The 26,131-nt window shown below is 41.4% G+C and overlaps 1 protein-coding gene across 2 annotated transcripts; it reads left to right on the forward strand.

Annotated features, from left to right (window-relative positions):
- The first annotated feature begins 148 nt into the window (after positions 1-148).
- Positions 149-26,131, forward strand: CLTC (clathrin, heavy chain (Hc)). Of its 2 annotated transcripts, XM_009323858.1 has the most exons (32): positions 149-357; positions 2,495-2,763; positions 3,101-3,262; positions 4,051-4,164; positions 4,566-4,739; positions 5,615-5,812; positions 6,489-6,689; positions 7,289-7,441; positions 7,750-7,872; positions 8,123-8,260; positions 8,387-8,551; positions 8,670-8,850; positions 10,633-10,796; positions 12,507-12,632; positions 13,209-13,351; positions 13,762-13,996; positions 14,346-14,468; positions 14,565-14,710; positions 14,877-15,060; positions 15,404-15,596; positions 16,042-16,199; positions 16,412-16,576; positions 16,670-16,777; positions 16,902-17,069; positions 17,235-17,384; positions 17,662-17,793; positions 17,960-18,070; positions 18,731-18,901; positions 19,187-19,408; positions 20,514-20,534; positions 23,475-23,550; positions 24,720-26,131. In XM_009323858.1, the coding sequence occupies exons 1-32, from the start codon at positions 201-203 to the stop codon at positions 24,842-24,844; spliced, it is 4,956 nt and encodes a 1,651-aa protein (XP_009322133.1). In that variant the 5' UTR covers positions 149-200; the 3' UTR covers positions 24,845-26,131. The 2 variants fall into 2 exon arrangements, with proteins under 2 accessions (XP_009322133.1, XP_009322140.1); XM_009323865.1 differs by lacking the exon at positions 20,514-20,534.

Genomic DNA, 26,131 nt, shown 5'->3' on the forward strand with positions numbered 1-26,131 from the left:
GGAATTTGTGTGCTGTGCCATTTTTGGGTAGCATGGCTGTATTGTCACAAAAAGATATGTGAAGCCTAGCATCTCTTGCGACTTTCAGAAAAGCTGTTCATGTCTATACCAAGGTAGTAACTTAATGCTAAACCTTTTTTCTCTTCCAGCTCCAAAATCTGGGCATTAACCCAGCAAACATTGGGTTCAGCACTCTGACAATGGAGTCTGACAAATTCATCTGCATAAGAGAGAAAGTAGGAGAACAGGCTCAAGTGGTGATCATTGACATGAATGACCCCAGCAACCCTATTCGAAGACCAATTTCAGCTGACAGTGCTATCATGAACCCTGCCAGTAAAGTCATTGCATTAAAAGGTATGGAAGTCCTGATAAATGTTTGAAGTGGATGAAGAGCTTTCTGTAAGACTAGTTTATGACTGACTTAAGTCTCTCAGGCAATTTATTTGGGAGGATCCCTTATCAATTTTCCACAGCTTAATGGGAGCTTAAGTTTAATGCATTTTTCACTTCTTCTGAAGGTGGCTGGGCAGTAAGGTTCAGTTAAGGCTTCCTGCTATTTGCCGATCATTAGGATGAGCTTTTGCTTCAGTCAGAAGAATGCTTACAGCTTCTGAACAGGGAGAGCTGGAAGGAAAGTTCAGGCTTTAAGATACTTCCCTCAAGTCTGGAATCATGTTAGAGGGAAGTGAGACCTGATATCTTAAGCATATAAGGTCTATTAGCTAAGCCTCCCTTTACAGAGAGGAAAACTAAGACTTAGGGAGGAGGGGAAGTATTCCTGCAGGCCTTAGTCTGGCCTTGCTGGAAGAGGCCAGTGCGCCAATTTGTACATATTTATTATATCAGTCAGTGATAAGAAGCAAAACTATGCAGGGAAGACTTGTGTAGTGGATAAAGCACAAGGTCAGCTAACTTGGTATCTCTGGTGATACAGAGAACAAGCATTCCTCTGGAGTCTCCAGAAATGTTGATCTCTTTCCCCAAGAGGCCCAAGAAGGTCAAATACTGTCACTCCAGAAATGCTTATGTTGCTAATGGAAAGATTTATATCTATTCAATGTTAGTTAAGTTTGACTTTAATATTGTGCTACTGTTTTGTCACAACTTCAATGCTTTCTTGTGTGTGCAGATGGTGAGTTATTTCAATTGACTGTACTAGTCCCTGTCCTGTCTTATGAAAAGAAAAAGCAGAATCAAATTGTTCAGATCTGTGGCGTTTAAGCAACTGAAAGCCTAAAATTCAGAGGTTTTTCATGCCCTCTCGAAAAAGGGAACCTTAAGATTCAGCAAATTAATCTACTCAGGAACTCCGAAGTGTACTTAAACTGTCATGATCTCGATTTTAAGCTTTTTATAAACAGGACTGACTCTTTTGACTTAAGTCTAGATTTTGCCTCTTGATATGCCTTGCATAGCATGTAGGATACATGTTACCTGAATGTCATCTCCCTTGACTCTAAAGCTCCAACTGCGCTAGATACGGAAATCAATTGCTAGTCTGTAGCCTGAGTGACACTGTATTAGACAGTCTTCTCCAAACTCTGGAGAAACTCCTGACTCCGCATCTTATGTCAATAGCTGAACTACTGGTGGCTTCTAACTAAACTAATCCTTGGTGAGTGAAGGCACTTGCCCATATGGCGCTGTGACTTTAGCAAGCTGAGTTACAGTTAGTAACTGTAGCAGATACTCTGACCTGTACCTAGTTTTACATGATCTTTAATATTCCTCTTGGGCTACACTAGCACGTACTTAAATAGCTGTCTCCTAAAACTAGAAGAAGTTGGTCAGAACCTTCCTTATCTTCTCAACAGGAAGAAATAATTTCTTATATGCCACTGCGTTGTATAAACTTGTAGAAATGACTGCAGGTGGCTGTTCAGGATGTATGTATGCAACATTCTGTGTAATTCGGCGAACTTTTCCTCTTACCTTATAGAGCTTGTGTTGGTCGCTAGATTCCTTTCCTTGCACAGTTTCTGTTAGTCTGGTTTGTAGCCAGTAGCTGTGTATCCCATGAGTGCAACCTAAGGGGTTTGGTTAATGAGTCTGAATTACGAAAGCCCTCTGACAACTTGATTGTTCCATGTAGTGCTTTTTTTATGCTTGAAACAGATGTGGACATAGTTTTTAATGACACTAGCATAGCTCTCCTCGCAACTTTCAAGAGACTCCGCATTATTGTAACCTAGTTTTGATGTACGTGAAGTATCATACAACTTGTTTGTGTAGCTGAAGCTCTTGTCTCCTACCCAGTTGTTTTCCACATACGTTTGGTTGCTCAGTAGTGGCAAACTGGTAAAATTAGCCCTAGGAGTGTGGTCTGGTTAAAAGCAATAGCTGATCGCTGAAGATACTGCCAGTATGTAACAGCATTTTCTTAAAGGAAGTTACGAGGGTTTAATATCATAGTGCAGCTCTTCTACTTTTAACCAGTGCTCGAAGTAACAAGTGGAAACTGCAACCTGGCTAACAATGTTGTTTTTTCTAGCTGGGAAAACACTTCAAATATTTAACATTGAAATGAAGAGTAAAATGAAGGCTCATACAATGACAGATGATGTTACCTTCTGGAAGTGGATCTCTCTGAATACTGTTGCCCTTGTAACGGATAATGCAGTCTACCATTGGAGCATGGAAGGGGAGTCCCAGCCTGTGAAAATGTTCGATCGCCATTCTAGTCTTGCTGGCTGCCAGATCATCAACTACCGTACTGATGCTAAGCAGAAGTGGCTACTGCTAACTGGCATATCTGCGCAGGTACCTTACCACTGGGGAGGCCTGCCAATGGAAGGCCCGGAGCTTGTCTCATTTCCTTCTTCTATAGGAGCAGGACTGATAGGTTTTTGTTTTCTTTCCTAAAACATTGTTGGGAATGTAAATGCTTGTCTTGATCTTCAAATAACAAACTTTACTGTAAGATTTTTCAGTTACGCTTATGGTATAAACACTAGTACAAGGTTAAGAGTTATACCTTTGTAAGAGAAAGCATGGCATGGTACTTCAGCTTGATATGACAAGTTTTTACCAACGCTAACTGAAATGAAATTACTGGCCAAGTGCCTGTTATTCCTGACTCTTGTTCTGTCTTGTCTAGCAAAATCGTGTTGTGGGAGCAATGCAGCTATATTCTGTAGATAGAAAAGTGTCGCAACCAATTGAGGGACATGCAGCTAGCTTTGCGCAGTTCAAGATGGAAGGAAATGCTGAAGAATCCACTCTCTTTTGTTTTGCAGTAAGAGGGCAAGCTGGGGGCAAGGTAAGACTTGGTTTGAAATATGCTGTAATCTTTAATGACTTACTCTGGTTATCTGCTTCCAGGAAAACAAGTGGTTTAATGCACAAAGTTGCCTTTAGGAAAAAAGTGAAGGATGCTATATATCTAATGTATATGAAAACTGGTGCATACAGAGCTTCACAGCAGGGACTACCTGATGTAGCAGGAGTCTGTTTCGAGTCATGAAGTGAGGTGTCGTGTGATGACCAGCCTAATTAGCTGCTTGAAACACGTGGCTCTCGGCTTCACAGGCTAAGCTTAGGGAAAAGCTGGTGTAATCTTTCTTTGATGCTGATCCCCAGTATCAGGCTTAACTTATTTCCAAATTATTGTATGAAAAAAATTAAACATTAGTGTTACAAGGCTAACTAGTGGTCTCATACTAACACTGGAATTATGTGAGCTACTTTGTGACAGCTAAAACAAGGTAAAACCAAAGCTAGATTCAGAGAAACATCTTCAGAACTGTCTGTAGAATGTTAGCCAAGTTGAAGAGTGCATGTAAAGTGACCTAACTGAATCCTTAAACTTCTAAGGAGCTAGGGGTAAGTAAAGATCATGGTTAACTGTTTCCCTTACTTGTGGTACATGAATACAGTATGCCACACCTTTAGCCAGTGAAAATATTTAGGAAGACTGACTTAGTTCTTGTATTTAATTTATGTAACAATAAATTCAGCAATGAAGATACAGCAGTTCTTTTGCTGCTGAGCCTTAGTCCCAAGCTTGTGCAAAGATAAACTAACAGACTAATCTTATCTATTGCACAGTTGCATATCATTGAAGTTGGCACACCACCTACCGGGAATCAGCCATTTCCAAAGAAAGCAGTGGATGTCTTCTTTCCTCCTGAAGCACAAAATGACTTTCCTGTTGCCATGCAGGTATGACAGCTGCAAACAAGAGCACAAGAACAAGTCTGTAGATTCTCTTGGTGGATGTGACACTGTAACAGGGCACTGGAAGCCAGGTGGTGGCTATATTGACCTGAGGCTTGGCACTAAACTGGCGTGATTTCTGCTCCCGCTTCAGTAGTGTTAGAGTAAAGGTGGAGACTGAAGCAGTGTTCAAAGGCAGCATGTTCTTATTTATGGAAGAAATATCCATGTGTATTTAACTGTCTTTCAAGCTCTTAAAACATCATTCTACTGTGATAGTACTCAAGTATTAAGTAAAAATATAACAGTACTTCTAGTTGTCCTGAAATGGCACAGCTATCTGCTGATTCTTAGAAGCACTTGTTTTATCTAACACCAAATTTGATTAATCTGTTCCTGTTTTGTAGATCAGTGACAAGCACGATGTGGTGTTTCTCATAACAAAATATGGCTATATCCACTTGTATGACCTGGAAACTGGCACCTGTATCTACATGAACAGAATCAGTGGAGAGACCATATTTGTTACTGCACAGCATGAAGCAACAGCTGGAATTATTGGAGTAAACAGAAAGGGACAAGTAAGGAAGCTTGGCCTGGAAACCACTTGTTCAGCTAATTGCACTGGCCCTTAATGATACACACTGTAGTGTACATATCGATGTCTAAAAGTTTCCAGAAATTAACAAGACAGAATAATAGAATGAGGAATATGGTAGTATCGGATAGCTGAACAGGAGTGCAGCTTGTCTGACTTCTAGTTTCTTTTACAACTCGGGTTCCGGTTGCATAATTTTGGGGGTTTTGTAATGGCAGTCAGTGGATCTAAACACTGTGCTACTGTTGAGGATAGAACTAGAATATACGTCTCTTTTTGGGGGCAGATTGTATCCTCTTGCAGAGCACCTGCTAATGGAAGTCTTAAATACATTAACTTTGAACTCTGTTCAGAACATCTGATGCCTGACAGTGTTCTGAGCCCTAAAGAAAATTTGCTGCTGTGTCTCCATACACATCTAACTTAACTAGTTTAAACTAGTCTACTAACATTGTACAGCTATGCCTTTAGACTGAATTGGTTTCAAAAGTCGTTGCTTGTTGAGCATGGGTAATACAAAGCAGAAGACTTGTTCCTAGTTTATCCTCTAGGACTGGTTACTTAAGACACTAAGTACAGGTTATAGAAAGATAGTGCTTATATCCCTGTATTTCTGACCTCTGTAAATACCTCAGTTTAAACTGACTGTTAATCATCTGCCTTGATGCAGTAGTTGGATGGTAGAGGTTCTTTCTAACCAGAGGTCTGTTTCTTAAATAAAATGGCGAGACTCTGCGGTTATCAAGGGATGAAAAAACTTCCCATGTATGCCATAGCTTTCCTTTTAGAAGTTAGCTTAGCCCTTAGCTCGCTTCTTATATTTGGACTAACTGAAGTTTTCCTTGGTGATTTGTTCAGGTGCTCTCAGTGTGTGTGGAAGAAGAGAATATTATTCCCTATATCACAAACGTGCTGCAGAATCCTGACCTAGCTTTACGAATGGCTGTCCGCAACAACCTGGCAGGTGCTGAGGAACTCTTTGCCAGAAAATTCAATGCACTGTTTGCACAAGGGAACTATTCGGAGGCAGCAAAAGTGGCAGCTAACGCCCCAAAGGTAATAGACTGATATTCAGAACAGTACTGAACTCCACTGGTTTAAGCTTCTTGCTTCAGGAAAGCTCACTGAATTTCATGAGTGGCAAGACCAGAATCTTGTTACTGCTCCTGTCCTAATGTAGTACTTAACATACCTGTGAAGAACCTGTACGCAGTGTGCTAGTACTGATTGTACGCTGGAAGATCTTAAAGCTTGTATGAAGCCCACAGAGTGGGAGAGGAATAAATGAAGTAGTAATGGCTATGAGGCTTAATGTTTCTGGTACTTATCTTTACTTCTCCAATGATTAAAAAAGTCTCTATGAAAAGACAGCCTCTAGCTGAGGCTGCACCTGGAAACAGGATAAAAAGGACAGGCTAAGAGCCTAAATTCAGGTGAGAGGAACTTTCTTGCAAGAACAAGGGTGTCTTAATTCTGTAGGACAGTCTTCGGAACTTAAATCTGCATTGCTACTGAAACAAGTCTAACAGGCTACTATTGTACATCTTCTGTCAAAACATCAAAAAAAGGGAATGTCTGAGCTGATGTTCAGCTATACTGCTTCTGACTTACTCCGGGCTGGCAAAACATAATGTTGCTGTAGCAAGCATTTCTAACTTCAGCTTTCTGGAGAAACTCTTGCCAAGCCACAATAGCAGAAGAGAAAACTAAAGTGCATCTCTATTTCTGGCAGGGAATCCTGCGTACTCCAGACACCATACGCCGGTTCCAGAGCGTTCCAGCTCAGCCGGGACAGACTTCCCCTTTGCTCCAGTACTTCGGCATTCTGCTTGACCAAGGGCAGCTGAATAAGTACGAGTCACTGGAACTCTGCAGACCCGTGCTTCAGCAGGGACGCAAACAGCTCTTGGAAAAATGGTTAAAAGAAGATAAGGTAAACGCGGGGTAGATACCTTTAGAGCCCTGGATGGGGAGGGACATAACTGCTTGACAGCCTCCCCCGCCTGGAAAACACAACTGGGCAACTCATCAGTGCGCTAGTGTGATCGAACAGTTGAGCAACAGGTGTTCACTCTACCTGTAACTATCACCCATATTACCACAAGGGAATTAATCAAATACTCTAAGAGCTTCACTCATTCTACTTAAAATTACAGCAGGGTGAACTTAGTATGGAAAGCTTCTGAGCCGCTGCTGTTCTTTCCCAAACCACTTCAGGCTTCTTTGGATACTGACTTGCATATACTTTGAGCTGTGGTTAAACTTCTGTAATTAGCTGAAGAAATGTGCTGATACAATGTATCACCTAAGTCTTTTTAGCTCTACAAATGCATTTCTGACTCCTGTAGAACAGCATAAGGAACAGAGCCCACTAGATCACTGCTGAGTCAGATAATGCTATCAAGCTGGACCTTAAGGGTTTGGTTTTTTTTTTTGAGAAGTCCAAAAGGAAGACAAATGAGGAAGAAGTTAATAATGCCTTTCAGCATGACACGGTCAGGGTGGACTGACTGTATTTATATCTTTAAACAGCTGGAGTGCTCAGAGGAGCTGGGAGACCTTGTGAAATCTGTAGATCCTACGCTAGCGCTTAGTGTCTATCTGAGAGCCAACGTTCCAAACAAAGTCATCCAGTGTTTTGCTGAAACAGGACAAGTCCAGAAGATTGTTTTGTATGCTAAGAAGGTGAGAGGAAATTAAATTGCCATATCTGTCCTGTACTTAAGAATAACTAGTGTATGTTCTGAAGTAGCTAAAAGTAATTGTCGGGGAATCTGAGATCCTGTGTAGTACCTACTTTGGCCTAAGGTTTTGTTATGAATAATTACTGCTAGACTTCATACACGTATCCTTTCACACTTCCTTGTGTAGCCTCTTCCAAATGAGGAAATCCTGACTATATTGTGTAAGCTACTGACAGTAGCTTTTACTGAGCTCTGCATTTAACAAGGCGTGTGCTCTTGCTGAGTTACTACTTTTCACTATCTCTTCAGGTTGGATATACTCCAGACTGGATTTTTTTGCTGAGGAATGTAATGAGAATCAGCCCTGATCAAGGACAGCAGTTTGCACAAATGCTTGTTCAAGATGAGGAGCCTCTTGCAGACATAACACAAGTAAATAATTTTATTGCTATGAAACGTTAACTTCAAGGCCTTAAATTGGTAAGAGGAGCCATACTCTTACCATCAGAGAAAGATTTACTTTACCGGGACAATGCTGTTTCTTGCCTGGTTTTAAGAACACTAAATGACAGCTTAGCGCAGTGCCAGAATAAACAGTTTAGCTTTGGAAGCTGCACTTGATGTTACTCTGTTTAAATATGCTTCCAGTTTCTAATCGAAAGCCTAAATATTTTTTTTGCAGATTGTGGATGTCTTTATGGAATATAATTTAATTCAGCAATGTACAGCTTTCTTGCTGGATGCACTGAAGAATAATCGTCCCTCAGAAGGTCCCCTGCAAACACGTTTACTTGAGATGAACCTCATGCATGCACCTCAGGTATCCTTTCAGAGTTATATTGGATCAGGCTTGTCTGTAGCTAGACTAGTCACTACATTGTGGTCCATATCAAATGCTAGTGATAGTGCTTAGGAACTAAATGAAACTTTTCAATATTCCTTCTAGGTTGCAGATGCTATCCTGGGAAACCAAATGTTTACTCATTATGACCGGGCTCACATAGCTCAGCTGTGTGAGAAAGCTGGCTTGCTACAGAGAGCACTTGAACACTTCACAGACTTGTATGACATCAAGCGTGCGGTAGTTCACACTCATCTTCTCAATCCTGAGGTATGAGATGAAATATCCTGAATCTAACAAAAGCCAGGCAATTAATAATTGCTTTCAGCATTTGACTTGAGTGTAGAGTGTTCTGCTTGGGTCTAAAATGGCTTACGTGTCTTTGCAGTGGTTAGTGAATTATTTTGGTTCCTTATCGGTAGAAGACTCTCTGGAGTGTCTGCGTGCTATGTTGTCTGCTAACATTCGTCAGAACCTGCAGATCTGTGTCCAGGTAGCTTCAAAATACCATGAACAACTGTCAACACAGTCACTTATTGAGCTGTTTGAGTCTTTCAAGAGCTTTGAAGGTAAGTTCATGCTCTTGCCTCTAGCAAAAGGAGCTAGTGCTCGCCTCATCATACGTTGTATATGAAGGACTGTCTGTTTGCTGAAATCTAGAAAGCCATATTGAGCTTAAGTACCTAGGCCTCAAAGCTGTCTCGAAACCTGACCTAAACCTTAAAGTTCCCCTGTTAAGGGGGGCACCAACATTGTGTTGCATATTTTGGTTTTCTAAAATGCTTGGAGCTCTGGACAACCTAAAAAACTAACTGAAGAAGCTGCTGGCCTTTTTTCTTTGTCCAAAATTGAGAGCAGCCCTGCAGAGAAGGTCTTGGGTGGATGAAAAGCTGGACGTGAGCTGGCAATGTGCACTTGCAGCCCAGAAGGCCAGCTGTATCCTGGGCTGCACCAGAAGCAGCATGACCAGCAGGTCGAGGGAGGTGATTCTGCCCCTCTACTCTGCTCTTGTGAGACCCCACCTGGAGTACTGCGCTCAGCTCTGGGGTCCCCAGCATAATAAGAACATGGAGCTGTTGGAGCGGGTCCAGAAGGGGCCACAAAAATGATCAGGGGGATGGAGCACCTCTCCTATGAAGAAAGGCTGAGACAGTTGGGGTTATTCAGCCTGGAGAGAAGGCGGCTCCGGGGAGGCCTTATTACAGCCTTTCAAAACTGAAAAAGGGGTTATAAAAAAGGTGGGGACAAACTTTTTAGTAGGGCCTGTAGCGATAGGACAAGGGGTAATGGTTTTAAACTAAAACAGGGTAGATTTAGACTAGATATAAAGACGACATTTTTTTACGCTGAGGGTGGTGAAACACTGGCACAGGTTGCCCAGAGAGGTGGTGGGTGCCCCATCTCTGGAAACGTTCAAGGTCAGGTTGGACGGGGCTTTGAGCAACCTGATCTAGTTGAAGATGTCCCTGCCCACGGCAGGGGGGGGTTGGACTAGATGAGCTTTAGACGTCCCTTCCAACCCAAACCGTTCTATGAAAACGCTCATCTTAAATTTGTGTAGCCTTTGGGTTTGGGGCTTTTGTACTTCTCAACAAGACTAGCTGTGTATAGTCTAGTCAGTGTGGTGATACATCGGTGGTCAAATCTCTGCAGATGTATGGCTGAACAGCATCTTGCTAAGCTTTAAAGAAAACCTCCTTAAGGACTGAGAATGCAACATAATCTTGGACTCTTGGAATATGGAGAATGGTTAGTGGAATAAGATGCTACTATAGACAGGTTTCCTGCATAGGCAGCTTATGTGTGTTTTTCCAAAAAAGGCATGACTCTTGACTAAGTGACTTGACAGTTGCTTGTCTAAAGTAGCCAAGTTATTACATGGCATCAGCTTTAAGTGAACTGTAGCTGTGGGTCGTGGCAAGCAGCTTTTGCACCGTGTGCTTGTTTCAGTGAAAGGTGTGATAGTAGCTTTCGGGCACAACTAGTTTTGGTTTTCTAAACTCTTCCTTGCCTCCTGTCTAGGGGGTGTATGGAAGGCACGTGCTGGATGTTTTAACAAAGCTGACCTATGGCAATTGATGATGATACATCAGTATTTATCGAAGTAGCATGTAACACACTGGTCTGTGTAATACATGGGGAAGAACAACAACAGGCTCAACTCGGCTAGGACAATCTTGTCTTCATAAAACAATTACAATGCCTGAATCTTTTTTTCAGTTCTTTGTAAACTTCTGCAGTAGTCAGATTCAAATTTTCATGTAATTGTAACTTGGAAGGCTTGCTTAGAAGCTAATATTGGTCCAACTCAAGTGCTTTAGCAGAATAACATGTCGACTGTTTCCCTCGAGGTTTGTTTTATTTCCTGGGCTCTATTGTAAACTTCAGCCAGGATCCAGATGTGCACTTCAAGTATATTCAAGCTGCGTGCAAGACAGGACAAATTAAAGAAGTGGAAAGAATCTGCAGGGAAAGTAACTGCTACGATCCAGAACGTGTTAAAAACTTCCTCAAGGTAACGTTTGGGTAGCACTGGACTGTCGTGGCCTGTTTGGGGTTCTGATAAAACATGGCGTGTGTCACCAGTGAAATGAGGCAGCTCTGTGAAAATACAGATGAGCCTTAACCTTTGCACTTAAGGATACCTCTGGTTTAAGAGGACAGATGGATCTCACACGTTGGCAGTAGCTCCTAACAGAGCCTGAGCCTGGAACAATATCTGAAAAACGGAGAATCTCTCAGATCAGTTCCTCACTGCTCTTAGTAAGGTTAACCTGGCTTGAACTCTTGAACTGTAATAATAGTACCAGCTCATCTAGAATTTGTTACATATGTTTGCTTATAAAGAAGGAAACAGGTAACTTGAAGGTTGAGAACAACCATAATGCCAAATGAGTTCATAACTTAATGCTTATTTACAGTGTAATCAGCTTCAACTGAACAACTGCAGAAACAACAAATGAATAGGGTCAATTAATTCCATAAATGCTTTCAGAGTTCAAGGTTGATCTATCCCACTCGTCTTTTACACACTTACTGAAACTTCAGCCAGGTGAACGGCAGTTTTAGCTCTGCTAGGATATGCCAGTCAGCGTATACAAGTCCGTGCTAACTGACTGTTATAGTTAGGATTCAGAGCATTGCTGAAACATTTCTGAAAAGTGGAAAAAGATGGTGTGCTCCAAGTTCAGATTCTGCAGCCTGTTGTTAGTGCTGAGCTTATTGACAAATGTAACACTGCTAGAAGTATCTGAGAAACAGTGTGGGAGGGGAAAACTTTATCTGGGAACATTTCCTGCCTTCATGTTTGTCAGTTACATAGCATAGTCTTGGATTTTGCTGATCATATCCGAGGATGCCAAAACTCTTCAAATGAGAATTCTATAAAAACAACCTGGTGTCACTGAGGTGTAAGGTATGTAAATTGATCAAGCCACCTAAGATAAGTTATCAAGCTGTCAAATTCCTGATGAAAGCTATTGTTTTTTGTGCTATTCCGTGTCTGGAATGTGCAGGACATGTACCAGGTAAATCTCCCAGTACAGGCCTCCCTGTGTAAAGTCCTTAAGTGTAACTTATATGTAGGATTATATTCTGGGATGTGCATGTTCAAATAAGTGATCCGAAATATGCATCTGGAATACTGTCTGCCACATAGACTAAGCTTCTGTACTGTAGCCATTGTAATCTTATGCTGAAAGCTGGAATGCTTTTAGATAGCTAATCTGATCAGCAATTTAAATAGTACTGCTACTAGCTTGATTCTCACTGTTCTCTAAATCCATAGTTAGAAGGTGTCACAAGACACATGGCACTTGAAGTAAATTCTGTACATAAGTTTTACATTATGGTCCACAACTTAATCTAGTCTTGGTTAAATTCCTTTTGAAATCCCAGAGTGTTAATCCTGTACACCAAACACCAGCGGCAACTAAAAATGCTATCTATAGCTTAGGCTTGTAATAGTCGTACTGTGTTGTAAAACTTATAGACTCTGCCATGCAAAGGAGCAGGGTTAAACTTCAGAAAGCTTCTTGCTGTAGGCCCTGAGGTGGTGTGAGTACTCCTACTTGCTACATATTGCAAACAATAAGTTGAACAATAAGCTGCCATTATTTGGTTGACTGTTGAATTTTGGCTTTCAAAATTCAGCTGCTTTAACAGTTTAAGTGACTGTCTCAAGCTCGAGAACAAAACCAAATTACTGAAGCTCTTCTCTTTATAGGAAGCTAAACTCACTGACCAGTTGCCACTCATCATTGTATGTGATCGCTTTGACTTTGTCCACGACTTGGTGCTATACTTGTATAGAAATAATCTCCAAAAATATATTGAGATTTATGTACAGAAGGTAAGTTACAATTTGTCACTTTGCTTTAATGCATCAAACTAATCAATCTTTCTAGTATTATATGCAACTATAGGCGTTATGTTTGTAAGTATTCTGAAAACAGCCTCATACTTGAGATTGACATTTAAGTACTTATTAGTGGCCTCTGTTAAGTTAGGCCTTACGTGAGTCAGATCTCTTATTTATTCTTCAGTCAAGCTGAGCAGTAACCCCCACTAATGTGCCTCTTGAAGGAGGAAGACTTGGTAGAATAACTTTGGAGTTCTTAGGGTAATTCTAACTTCCAGCATTTGGGGGGGGGGGAGTTCTCCTTTATACTTCCTGCAGGGACAAATTGACTTGCTCAGGAGCTTTTCCTATGGAGGCTGAGCATTAGTGAGCCACTGAACTGTGGTGTGAACCCCTGTTGGCCGAAGAATTGACTTTCAAGCTTGTCCAGAACATCAGGAAGCTGGGAGTAAAGGCAGGAAGATGAGGTCAATCTTAACAAGAGCCTTCGTGTGTACTTCTAGGGATAGGTGTTGACTACTTATATTGCATGACAACACACTGACTTCTTTAAATGATCCTGTTTAGGTGAATCCAAGCCGTCTGCCTGTTGTTATTGGAGGACTGCTTGATGTGGATTGCTCTGAAGATGTGATCAAGAACCTTATCCTTGTAGTGAGAGGCCAGTTTTCAACTGATGAGCTTGTTGCAGAGGTTGAGAAAAGAAACAGGTATTAAACTTCTACAAGTCTCTTAACCATTACCAGTCTGGCAGTGTTATACTGCTTATCTGTCAATGCATGTGCCCATTACATAGCTAAAGCTGGTACTGACATAACAAGAAGCTGCCATTGGGTGAGCAAGCAGCAAAAGTCTGCTTTGCTTCTTGGCTGATGTGGGGATCTCCCTTAAGGAGCCTCCAGATAATGAGAGTCTTTGGAATATGATGTTCTTCATAGCGTTGGAAAGTTACAGCATTATAATAATGAACCAGAACGCAGGTCAAAATGGAATACTGTAACTCTGGTTTAGTTACTGAGTCTATCCTACACTGAAGCTGACTTCTCTAGTGAAGAAACTGTGCAAGTGGATACTTGCTTATTCACTCAACCTCTCTAATGTGAAAACCACTTCATTCTAGGCTGAAACTGCTTCTGCCCTGGCTGGAAGCAAGAATTCACGAGGGTTGTGAGGAGCCTGCAACTCACAATGCACTGGCCAAAATATACATTGATAGCAACAACAACCCAGAAAGATTCCTGCGTGAGAATCCTTATTATGATAGTCGCGTTGTTGGCAAGTACTGTGAGAAGAGGGACCCTCACCTGGCCTGTGTGGCTTATGAGCGTGGACAGTGCGATTTGGAGCTTATTAATGTATGTATACCAAGGCAGCTGACTCGTGGGTTAAGTTCTAACCTGAGTATCATGGCATTAGGTATTCAGCTTTATGACTGACAAAAGCATTTATTTCCTAAAAAGTATTAAGCTAGGAACTGCTCGCTTCTAATAGAATAAGTAGTTATTAAATCTCCCCATGCAACTTAATGAGAAATGGGAGACTCCCCTGGACATCGTAGAATGGGAGGCTAATGGAAGTGTCAAAGCCTGAGATTTCTAGGCTGCATCTCAGGCAGGCTTATTTGATGTCGCAATACAATTAGCTCATCTGTTGTAGGCTCAATAGCTGTGGCTTCACTCTGAATAAACTTTTGCCTTTCACTAGGTGTGCAATGAGAACTCCCTCTTCAAAAGTCTTTCCCGCTACTTAGTTCGCCGTAAAGACCCTGAACTGTGGGCCAGCGTACTACTGGAAAGCAACCCTTACAGAAGACCGCTAATTGACCAGGTATAACCGACAAAGCATTAAAAGCCTTTACTGTCCTAACTTGACTTGCTAGTACCTGGCTTAACTGATTTGTCAATGGCTTGACTCTGCCTACAGGTTGTACAGACTGCCCTGTCAGAGACGCAGGACCCTGAGGAAGTCTCCGTTACTGTGAAGGCCTTCATGACTGCAGATCTTCCTAATGAGCTTATTGAACTGCTGGAGAAAATAGTTCTTGATAACTCTGTGTTCAGTGAGCACAGGTGTGTAAAGTCAAAACTAAGTCACAGGAAACTTGAAATTATACCTGGTGCAGGTGTTAAATTGCTGTAATGTGGAACAGCAAATAAACTAATACCCTCTCCAGAGGGGAGGGTGAATTTCTTGATCATTACTTGATATGTACTCATATTTTCTTTCTCTGTTTAGGAATCTGCAGAACCTTCTCATTCTTACAGCTATTAAGGCTGATCGCACCCGTGTCATGGAATACATCAATCGCCTGGATAACTATGATGCTCCAGACATAGCCAATATAGCTATTAGCAATGAGCTTTTCGAGGAGGCATTTGCTATCTTCAGGAAGTTTGATGTCAACACGTCAGCTGTACAGGTAGCTTAAAATCTCAGTCTGTAATAATTCCTTGTGGCATGTGCATCCTCACACAAGGACTTTGCTGTTAACTTGCGACTTCACTACTTAACACCAATTAGCAAAGTGACCAAAGCTGCTCAGTGTCTTGTCTTATGAAGCAGAACAAATGTTGTGTATTGAACTTTGCTAGTAAGTGAAACTTCTTGAGCATAACATTACTCATGCTGCATGGGTTATATAGAGTAGTCCCTATTTTAAAAGCAACTGTGGATCCATTGAAGAACCAACATAAAACACAGCTCAGTGTCTTGTAAAACTGACCTTTATAGATAGTGGCTGATCGTGGTAACCCTTTCTTCAGGTATTAATAGAGCACATTGGAAACCTGGATCGTGCGTATGAATTTGCTGAACGCTGCAATGAGCCTGCTGTGTGGAGTCAGCTGGCTAAAGCACAGCTTCAGAAAGGGATGGTAAAGGAAGCAATTGACTCATATATTAAAGCAGATGATCCTTCCTCGTACATGGAAGTTGTTCAAGCTGCCAATGCCAGCGGTATGATTAAGTTTTATTTAAATCTTTGATGTTATTCAGCTCTTTTGCGTGGTCTGTTGCTCAAACTGCAGTTCTGCCAAACCTGTGTCTTGATGTGAGTAGAGGATCTGGTCCTTCAAAGACTGCCCTCAACGAGAATGGGAAAAGATACTGTATTCAATTTGCAGATAATCAGTGGTCTTATAACTATCTTTAGCTGGAGACTTCTGTCACAGCAGTTGCTACTGAGGAGGTCTTTGCATGAAGTTAAATACCAGGATTTATTTAGTTAGGCCCATTGTAAGGTGACTATAACTCTAATGTAGCTTGTGGAGCATGAATGCTAGTCTTGATTGTTGAGGGATAGCTGTAGAAATACTTAGGTCAAACTAAATTGAGCTGGTGGTGTAGCTTAAGCACAAGTGTCCTCAATGGCAGGAAGTAAGCATTCTGAACTGTTTCATAGGAAACTGGGAAGAACTGGTGAAGTATCTCCAGATGGCACGCAAGAAGGCCCGGGAGTCATATGTGGAAACGGAATTAATCTTTGCTCTTGCTAAAACAAATCGACTAGCAGAGCTAGAGGAGTTTATCAATGGACCCAACAATGCACATATCCAGCAAGTGAGTGAGACCGAGTTTCAGTTTTGCTGAATCGCAGCAGCAGGCTCCATAGGCCTTGCTAAACCAGAGGGATGTTGGGACTTCTGTCTCTCTGGATATGCAGAGAGATAGTCTTGGATTTTAAAGGCATTTAAATGGCTGGAATGCTACACGTTTTATGTAAGCACTTGACTGAAAAGCTGCAAGAATAACCCGGTTATGCTCTCCTGTAGGTTGGTGATCGCTGTTACGATGAAAAGATGTATGAAGCAGCTAAGCTGTTGTATAACAACGTGTCCAACTTTGGCCGTTTAGCCTCCACTCTAGTTCACCTAGGTGAATACCAGGCAGCTGTGGATGGTGCTCGGAAAGCAAACAGTACTCGCACATGGAAAGAGGTAAACTTACTGATTGAATAAGTTAAGGGATGTCAAAGCTGTATCCTCTTCAGAAGCTTTGTTTATAAGCAATAATGCAATTGTCAATTCCAGGTCTGCTTCGCTTGTGTTGACGGAAAAGAGTTCCGCCTGGCCCAGATGTGTGGACTCCATATTGTAGTGCATGCAGATGAGTTGGAAGAGCTAATTAACTATTACCAGGTAATTAAGCTGACTCCTGTTGTAAAGTCAAAGTCTAAATTCTTTCATGGCAACTCTGTCCAAAGCTGGAAATTTAGTCGGGTTGGTTCCTGATGTGAAACATCTAATTGTTTGTATCTCTTAGGATCGTGGCTACTTTGAAGAGCTGATAACTATGTTGGAAGCAGCACTTGGACTTGAGCGAGCACACATGGGGATGTTTACAGAGCTAGCAATTCTATACTCCAAATTCAAGCCACAGAAGATGAGGGAGCACTTGGAGCTGTTCTGGTCCAGAGTCAACATCCCCAAGGTCTGAGGCCTTAAATTTAACTTAAAATGCATCTGTCGGGATTGTCTGTACCCTAGCTTTTGCAATAGCAGCTCTTGAGGTTATTAATAGCACTAAAGCCTGAGCGCTGATGGACACTGATAGCAATATATGTTAACTGGAATTTCTAATGTGCCTTTTGCTTAGGTTCTGAGAGCTGCAGAACAAGCCCATCTCTGGGCTGAACTGGTGTTCTTGTATGATAAGTATGAAGAATATGATAATGCCATAATCACAATGATGAATCACCCAACAGACGCTTGGAAAGAAGGCCAGTTCAAAGATATCATCACTAAGGTATTGCTTTCCTAGTGAAAGGAGGTAAATTTCTTGCTATGTGCACTTCGGATCTCTTCCTTCACTAATAGCCTGCATAAAATTCAGAGTTCTTGATATTGCCACAAAATTTCCAAGCAAGTCAATTACTGTAACTAAAGAGATTTCTAGAGACAAGAATGAGTCTTGGATGGGTGGCTCAGTTGTGGTGAATATCTAAGGTTATCATCTGTCTGTCCTTCTGGATTCCTCTACAATCGAGCTTCTAGTCTGAATGTGCATCCTTACTCATCTCTAGGTGGCCAATGTGGAGCTGTATTACAAAGCAGTTCAATTCTATTTGGAATTTAAACCTCTGTTGCTCAATGATCTGCTGATGGTGTTGTCCCCTCGGCTTGACCACACTCGTGCTGTGACCTTCTTCACAAAGGTAATTTTCCTACCATCCAGATCAAAGAAAAAGTTGCAATTGGAAAAGCATTAGCTGTAGTAGCATTTTAAAAAGCTTAGCTACTTCACTGCCTCACAGGGAAGATGCTAAGAGACCTCTACAAAAAGTTATCTTGACTTAAATTTATCTACCTGATTCCTTGAAGGTTAAACAGCTACCACTGGTTAAGCCTTACTTGCGCTCTGTTCAAAATCACAACAACAAATCAGTGAATGAGTCCCTGAACAACCTCTTCATTATTGAAGAAGACTACCAGGTACGTCTTGCCTTGAAATGGTAATATCCAGAACGGGTATTGACTTGCATGTTGTATGTGCTTCATAATAGAAGCAGCTATTCCTGAACTTCAAAGTTCTATCCAAGCTGGCTTGTGTGTCAGTTTTAACCTAATATTCTAGGTGTGCGTTTATGTCTAGAAACACAAGTTTCTGTCTCGTTTTCAGTAGCTTTTACCTGCTTGCTGTTAACTTGCCTTCCTTAAGTATACGTTCTTTGCCACTTCGAACTGAACCTGGTGGTGACTAGCCAAGGATTAAGTGGAGAACTGTTAGTGGCTTTCTGGGAGCTTTTTGGGTCATTCCTTCTGGGGATAATATGGCTACTCTGTTATGAGTGTAATAATCAGCCTTTATTTAAGGCAAACAGTGGGTGCTAAGGAAAGAACTCGCAGAAAGGGCAAACAGTTATGATGTCTAGCTGCTCTACTGTTTTCAGAGAACAGCTGTCTGGTATTCAGAGGCTCTTAACCTCAGCAATCACTGCTGAAAAATACTAACTGGAATACCCTAAACCACATGTGTGTCAAACACCAGCTTCTCAAAAAAAAAAAAATTCTCTCTGCAGGTCTGGCTTTGTAGATCTTTGTGGATGCAGTTGTACATTTGAGGTGTGAATAACTTTTTTCTACTTAACTCAGGCTCTTAGGACTTCTATAGATGCTTATGACAACTTTGACAACATTTCTCTTGCTCAACGTTTGGAGAAACACGAACTAATAGAGTTCCGAAGAATTGCTGCGTATCTCTTCAAAGGAAACAATCGCTGGAAACAGAGTGTAGAACTCTGTAAGAAAGACAGACTGTATAAGGTAAGACTGCTACACAGGTCTGGTTTAGCATACTTGGCTTCTTTGGAGACCTGTGACTTTCTAGTAAAGCTGCATCTTTTTGAATGCCACTAGGTGGTGCCTGTCGCTAATCTGGCAAATCTTGCTTGGGAGTGGCAGTAGATGGACAGATTTCTTGGGGGCATTCTGTGACTTGTTTCCTCTCTGCTAATGTCAGTAATAGATTGCAGCTTAGTTAAAGACCACATCTGTGTTAGTGATTGTACTAATGGTACCTGAGGCTAAACAGACTCTCTCCTGTTGTAGGATGCAATGCAGTATGCTTCAGAATCCAAAGATACCGAGTTGGCAGAAGAGTTGTTGCAGTGGTTCTTGCAGGAGAACAAGAGAGAATGCTTTGGTGCTTGTCTCTTCACCTGCTACGACCTCCTGAGGCCGGATGTTGTCTTGGAAACAGCGTGGAGGCACAACATCATGGACTTTGCCATGCCATACTTTATTCAGGTCATGAAGGAATACTTGACCAAGGTAAGAGCAGGTGCTTCTCCAACACTGAAAGCTTGTTAGTCACTGTGGTGTATGCCTTGAGACTGTCTGCTTGCTACTAACATTGATATGGGCTTTGTCAAATGTCTGTCTGTCCATGTCCACACTTATTTTTTCAGTCCATCTGGGGAGAGACTTCGCCCTCTAAGAGACTGAAACACTTGCAGACTCCACCCTATATACCACTTACAGAACCTGCATCAGTAGTATTTGCCTGACCATGGGCAGTGTCTTAAAGTAGTTCCAGGATTCAGGCTTTTCATATGCCGTGTCAGTCAGGAATCCCAGCTGGGATGAAGCTCTAACTAAATTCTAGACTGTATACTAAAAAAGCCTTATAGCTAGATCTTGAGTTAACTTGGTCTGCTGTGCATTTAACCTAAAATGTGGCTCTGATACTTAATGGCACTAATTATGACTCAGCTTTTGTTTGAAGTGACTTAGGATGGGGAAAGTACTTGGTAAAGCTCTGACAGACTTGAACCAGATTTGAGTTAGATACTGTCACTAGCAAGATTTGCCCAGCTGAAGCTTTTAGAGTGTCTTCTAGTGAAATGGTGTAAATTCCTTAATGATTAGGACTCTTTCTGTGAGAAGTAAAAGCTTAACTCAAGCGTGAGTCCATGAAGACTAGAGTGCCTGTTTGTCTAGAAGATTTGCCTGGCTGTTACTTCTAAAGGCAGGACTGCTCTGTAGTCCTATAGCAATCTGCTATCCTTAAATGCTGTATTTTGGGGGAGGTGGGGAGCTATGTAAGAAATAGCATTGCTTGTCAGATATGCCTGATGTACCAAGCTAATACTAGGCCTCTCTTGAGAGTAGTAGTCTTGGAGTAGGATTCGTAAAGATTAAGATTTCATGATCTGCTAAAGGATTAGGATATAACTGCAGTGTAGCTAACGAAATCAATGCAGTAAGATCTAGCAACAAGCAGAGCTGCCTTTCTAAAGCAGATACTTCTGGTGTATCTTTGTTTTTACTCACCTGTACCTTAATTATTTCTTCCCTGACGCTTTTGTTTCTACCTTTTATATGCTAAATATGGAATTTGATTTTTCTAAGCTGCACCTTCTGAATTCCTTTGCAGGTTGATGCAATAAAGGAAAAGGTGAAAGTTGATTCTTGTTTTCCATCTTTAAGTCTGGAGGACTAAGTCTAAGGATTCTGCATGAGTTTTTTTCTTTCCTACGTTTACTACACTGCTGCTACTGCTTTTCCCCCAAACAAAATATCACTAAAGCATATGCAAATTGTTTACAAGTAGCTAGTGCTGTAGGACAAAAGTAGATTCATTTGCTACTAATAAGCTAATAGATCCTCAGGAAGGGCATACAGGTGATCAGTTGGATCACAGTCAACCTGGTATTGAAAGGATACACAAGTGCTACTATTTGATGGCCAATCTGACTGGAAGAACCTTCTACAATAAGAAATAATTAAGTCTTGGACCTCTGTCTCCGAACCATAAAACAATATGGCATTTGCTAGTTTAAGGACTGTGATCCAGTTTCTGATCTCTTGACCGTTAACTAATGCGTGCTGACAGTAGGCAGAGTAGATACTAGCTGCTTCAGAAGAGACTCTTCCTCATTCAGGTGTCCAGTTCTTATGGTGCTAGTCTAATCCACTTGGTGCTCTAGTTCACATAGCAACTTAAAACTTCAGCTATTAGACAAAGTCTGTGGTTCTCTTCCCTGTAGTAAAATTCTTGTAGTTGTGCAAAAAAGACTGCCTTCCAAGCTCTTCAGCTTCATTAAACTTCTCTTGCTACCTCCATTAAAAAAAAAGGTAATGCTTATTGCTCTTCTGAGGCTACTCTGAGGCTTGCCTTTTGCTGTGCAATTTTGCCCTTCCGAAGGGCAATCTCTGAGGTTTCTGTCCATCTGCTTCTGTACAAATACCACTCCGATTCTCCTTTAAACCAGAGGTCAGCCCTAGTGTGTTTTCCATTAATGTGGTTGAGCAAAGGGCGAACAAACTGACAAATGGCTTGAAGATGGACTAAATGCAAACTGCTTCTTGGTGACAAGATGTCTATAATTACACCACTGGAACTCAAGGCTAACCTGACTAAAATGTGTAGTGTAAGGTCCTTCAGCAGCTAGTAAGTGAGGCAGTAAGAAAGCGTGTGTGTGAAAAAAGGTAATTGAACTGCAGTGTTTGCATAAACTACGCATGTGTAGCAGTCATTGCAATTACATCCCACTATTCCTTAAGCTATGAGGCATTGCTGTGGGCTGCGTGTGGTTTTTTGGGGGGAGCCTGTATGGCAGTCATCTTCAGACCTCACTCTTGCTTCAGTACTTTTGCCTCTTTTTCATGCACACATAACACAATAACATTGAATGCATGTTACTTTTCCTCTGCAGCTTATTGCAGTCCCTGTGGAAAAGCCTTTAAAACAATCTTGCTACAAGTGTGTAGGGTACTGAACCTGGTGATGCTCAAGCAAGTGGTGTAAGAACCATCCTGCAGGCTGGTTTCAAACTTGTGCTTGTTATTGTAAATATTTGTTTAGCTCTGAGGGGAGGCATCAAAACTGGGTCAAAAATGCCTGGGCTGGACGCTTTTCAAGTGTGCGTAAGCCAAATGCCTCTGCTTAGTAGCAAACTCTGCACATTCTCCTTGGATTTGCATCTCTAAACTTGTGCTTCTGTGTTCAGTGTGTTGCTATTTGAGTTAAACAGTGCAGTTCTCAGCACAGTGTCTGGAAATGAGTCTTGAAGCATTGGCATACACTCCTGTGCACTTTGACAGCAGCAAGCCAGATACTGGTGTGAGGCAACAAAAAGGCTTGCCATGAAAGCCCAGTCAATGAACGAACTCATGAAGCTCAGGACTTATGCCACTTCCTGGATTTATGCCTCTAACTGAGGTTACAAATTAACAGGTTTATGGAACGTGTTGTAATTCACAACTAAACGGAAGAAAGCTGTTAGAGCTGCCTGCAGATATTTGCTAATCTAGCACAGTTAAGCTGAAAACTGTTCAACTCATGGATGTGGTGTAGCTGAGTAAGTAATGCTGACCCTGTGTAAGTACAGGAAACCTGTCTTCAAACTCCTTTATTAAGGACACAAATGAAACGAAAGACTAATCTGGTTTGAGAGTTGTCTTACTGTCTTAGAGACAATCATGCCAATTACTTTTTGACTTTATTCTAAATCTTATCTCCCAGGTAAAATATCAGTATCTAATTTTTGTGGTTTTAGTTTCAGGGCCTGCCTTAGACTGTAGTAACGCTGAGTTTCCTTGGATCTGTTTTAGTAGCAAGCAATATTTCACTACAGAACAAGTTTCTTCTCTTGCCTTTCTGTAGGGGTGATCTAACAGCACAATTGCACTTGCTGTGCAGCAGGGTGAAGCTGGCTAGTCTTGTCTTGTTACTGTGTATTAAGCTTGAACAAGTTGAGTATTTGTGGGTTTAGGCTGACTGCCACACAGTTCTAGAGTGGAAAAAAGCAAGTCTTATACACATGCATTCTCTGCATTTGAACTTAAATTGCATGAGTGAATGGGTTTGGAAAGTGAAATCTTGAGGCTCAAGTGACATGTCGGATGCTATTGCAGTCTGCTGTATACAAATACCAACTTCAGATTACTTTGCCTCAACGTTACATTCAGGGAAACTTCTCCAGGTCTGGGCATTATCTTAGCAATTGCTCCAACACCAAAGGTCTCCAACTGACATTGTGCTAAAATCTGAGTTTGCGTCCTAAGGCTGTTGGTTTTGAAGTAGTTGGAGCAACGCTGACTGAGCTTACTGATGTCAAAGTAGCTCTAGTCCAGTATGGGACCTTTCATACAAAGCTTCAGCCTGGAGTGAGCTTTCAAAGAAGTTCCACAAATCCCTCAATTAGGGTTCTTTTCAGGAAACGGACAATCTTGACTGCACCAGTACCAACATTGCTACTTGAATTGATCTTAACTTATAAATGGTCTCCTTTTCTTGATGGGTGTTAACATACCACTAAGGCTTTTCCACTTCTCTGCCATGAATAAGTACCTCTCTTTAGAGGAGTTTTTTAATTGTTGGTCTCAATTCCAGGTGGATAAACTGGATGCATCAGAGTCTTTGAGAAAGGAAGAGGAGCAAGCTACAGAAACACAACCTATTGTTTATGGTAATGCTTTAGTTTGTGTTGTCAGTAACACATTTAGCGTTTTAAAACAATGCTTCTCTAGTCATGTTTTTTCCCATGGAAGTCCTTGGAAATGGGAACGTTCTTCATGTGAAATCAAGTCTTAAAGGAATGTGTTCAAAATACTAGATAAAGTAGGAGGAGGAGCTGTACTATTCTGGACCTCCAGCAAGTGCATTATTTGGATCCTGCTCAACACACTTTACTTCTATCTTGGGTATTTCCTTTGTATCCAGGTTATTCCACTAATTCTAGTAAGAATTACAAATATGAATTCCATCCAGTGATAAAGGAGCCTCCAGTGTATAGCTGACATCTCTAGTCACCACACCCTGAAGCAGTACAATAATTGTGGAACATTAGCCGTAAAGCCACTGGGTGTGATGTTTCAAGACCTAGCTCTGAGTACTAATGTGACAAGTAATCCAATCTACGCTGTCTCTAAAGCAAAAAATATTGTAACAGTTGTCTTTATGCACACTTAATATTCTTAGTATGTCTGAATTGCTACTGTAAGGCTGAACTAGTCTGGAAACTGTGTCCTGGCCTAACATGCCGTTACAACTGCAAACTATTGGGCTGTCGTCTTAAATTGTTATAAGTAGCTGAAAGTCAGACACTTATCAAAGCTATAATTCTCCAGAAGGAACTATTATATTGTAGTGCATGTGGCTTATGAGCATGTTTGTTTTAGAAGATGTTTCTGTACTTTAGGACTGCAGGGGTCAAGCCTTTGCATCAGGCTCGCCATAGCACAGGACTCCGGCCTTAAATGAAGCAGAGTTACTAACACAGTTGGAGCAGGAAATGCTATTCAAAAGCCAAACTGATTCTGGGACTGGGTGAGCTCAATGCCTAAGGAATAGGAAGCTGCTCCCTTCTCTTGCCTCATCAGATTTCTAAGAACTACTTGCCCCAGACTTCAAGAATCCCTCAGTGTCCACGTACTTCATAGTGTAGTATTTTTAGCCATATACTCTGTCATCCTGAGGTTTTGTGGGGAAATACCCGTTCTGGCTGCCGAGGACCCTAAACCAGGTCAACAGGGACTTACTGCTAAACATGCAAATGTCTACGGGGAAGCTGCAGGAATTCTGCTGCCTGAACTGTCAGTAGCGAGGAATAAAGATGAAACTGTTCTTGTCTTCCAGGTCAGCCACAGCTAATGTTGACAGCAGGACCCAGTGTCGCAGTTCCTCCACAAGCACCTTTTGGCTATGGCTACACTGCACCTCCATATGGGCAACCGCAGCCGGGCTTTGGGTACAGCATGTAAGATGCAGCACAAGTCAGTTTGGAGCTAGCGTATTTTCTTACTGAAACTCCACCGTCCCTCCCCGCTTTAACTCATAACAGGGAAAAGCAAGAGTTCTGCCTCGTGTTCTTGTAACCTTTATTTCATGAAGGACTGTTTTTTCTAGCGCAAACTATTTGAATCACTTATGTTAAATCTTTTTCACATTCCATGTCATTTAGACTTTACTTTACAAGGGGAATAGTTTAAACAACTTTGTTCAAGTGGGCTTTTGCAGGACTGCTTATTACCATTAAGTCTATTGTGAAAATTCTGATTTGCACTCTATAGTGTTAAACTCTAATATTGAATCTTAAGTTCATTGTATGTGAGCAGCTTACAGTATGTACTGTCTATTCTAAATGCATTTAAGTCTCACTGTATATTCGGAGAAAGCTAAAGCGAAGATACTTGTATTTGACCTTGCAAGACTGCTGACAGGAGACAACACTAATCAGCACATCCTTCCCTGGTTGGATTGCATAGCTCTAAAAGAATTTAAAATGCGTACAGACAACCTTGCCTGACTTAAAATGAGTAAAAGTTTTTTTTTTTTCTCCTTAACCTATGCAGGTTTTTCCAGTTATGCATATAGAAAATGCTAGTGTCTTTTTGCTCACTCCATATGTAACAGATGACCTTATGTTGTGCTGTATCCTGTGCTTTTGTGGGACATTCCATTCAGGAACAGAGCACCATGATTCCAATCTGTGTATTTACTAACCCTGCCCTGAGGTTTGTGTATGTTGGATATTGTGGTGTTTTAGATCACTGTTTTGAGTGTACAGAAGAGAGAATTCAAGCATATTGCTGTTCAGTTTTGTTTGTGCAATTTGAAATTACTCAATTTAAAAATAAATTACTGGACTGTGGACATGCTGCATAGTGGTAGCTTCACTTTACTGTCTTCAAAAAGGACCTTCGAACTCAAACCCAGTATTACAGTGCTAGTAGTATGGGGCATGCAAGTGCGTACGTTCAAGGGTACGAGGGGCCATCAGGAAAGCAGCAGTGGAGACCATTAGTGGTGTCTTGCACTGAGAGGGCAATACAAGAAAATATGTAATGCTTTTTCTATAGAAAGATCATGCCAGAGAGAACAAAATAGCACTTTTCAATAGTTGACTGCATTGTGGTCAACGACAGCATATTTGACCAGATGATATCGTAGGATTGTGGTAGGGCGTGTCAGTTAAATTGAGATCATGTTCTAGGTATGTAAGTTGCCTTAAATATATTTAGCTTCAAATAAAATTGACTTAAATGTTT

This window comes from Pygoscelis adeliae, unplaced genomic scaffold (assembly GCF_000699105.1).
Source record: "Pygoscelis adeliae isolate BGI_AS28 unplaced genomic scaffold, ASM69910v1 Scaffold290, whole genome shotgun sequence".
NCBI classification, from domain to species: Eukaryota; Metazoa; Chordata; class Aves; order Sphenisciformes; family Spheniscidae; genus Pygoscelis; species Pygoscelis adeliae.

What these genes read in the sequence shown, in the direction of transcription:
- CLTC (XM_009323858.1), top strand. Translation starts at nt 201, where the DNA reads ATGGAGTCTGACAAATTCATCTGCATAAGAGAGAAAGTAGGAGAACAG. An exon ending in GCGATTTGGAGCTTATTAAT is followed by an intron (nt 13,997 to 14,345) that starts GTATGTATACCA and finishes GCCTTTCACTAG; the next exon opens with GTGTGCAATGAGAACTCCCT. An exon ending in TCAAGCTGCCAATGCCAGCG is followed by an intron (nt 15,597 to 16,041) that starts GTATGATTAAGT and finishes ACTGTTTCATAG; the next exon opens with GAAACTGGGAAGAACTGGTG.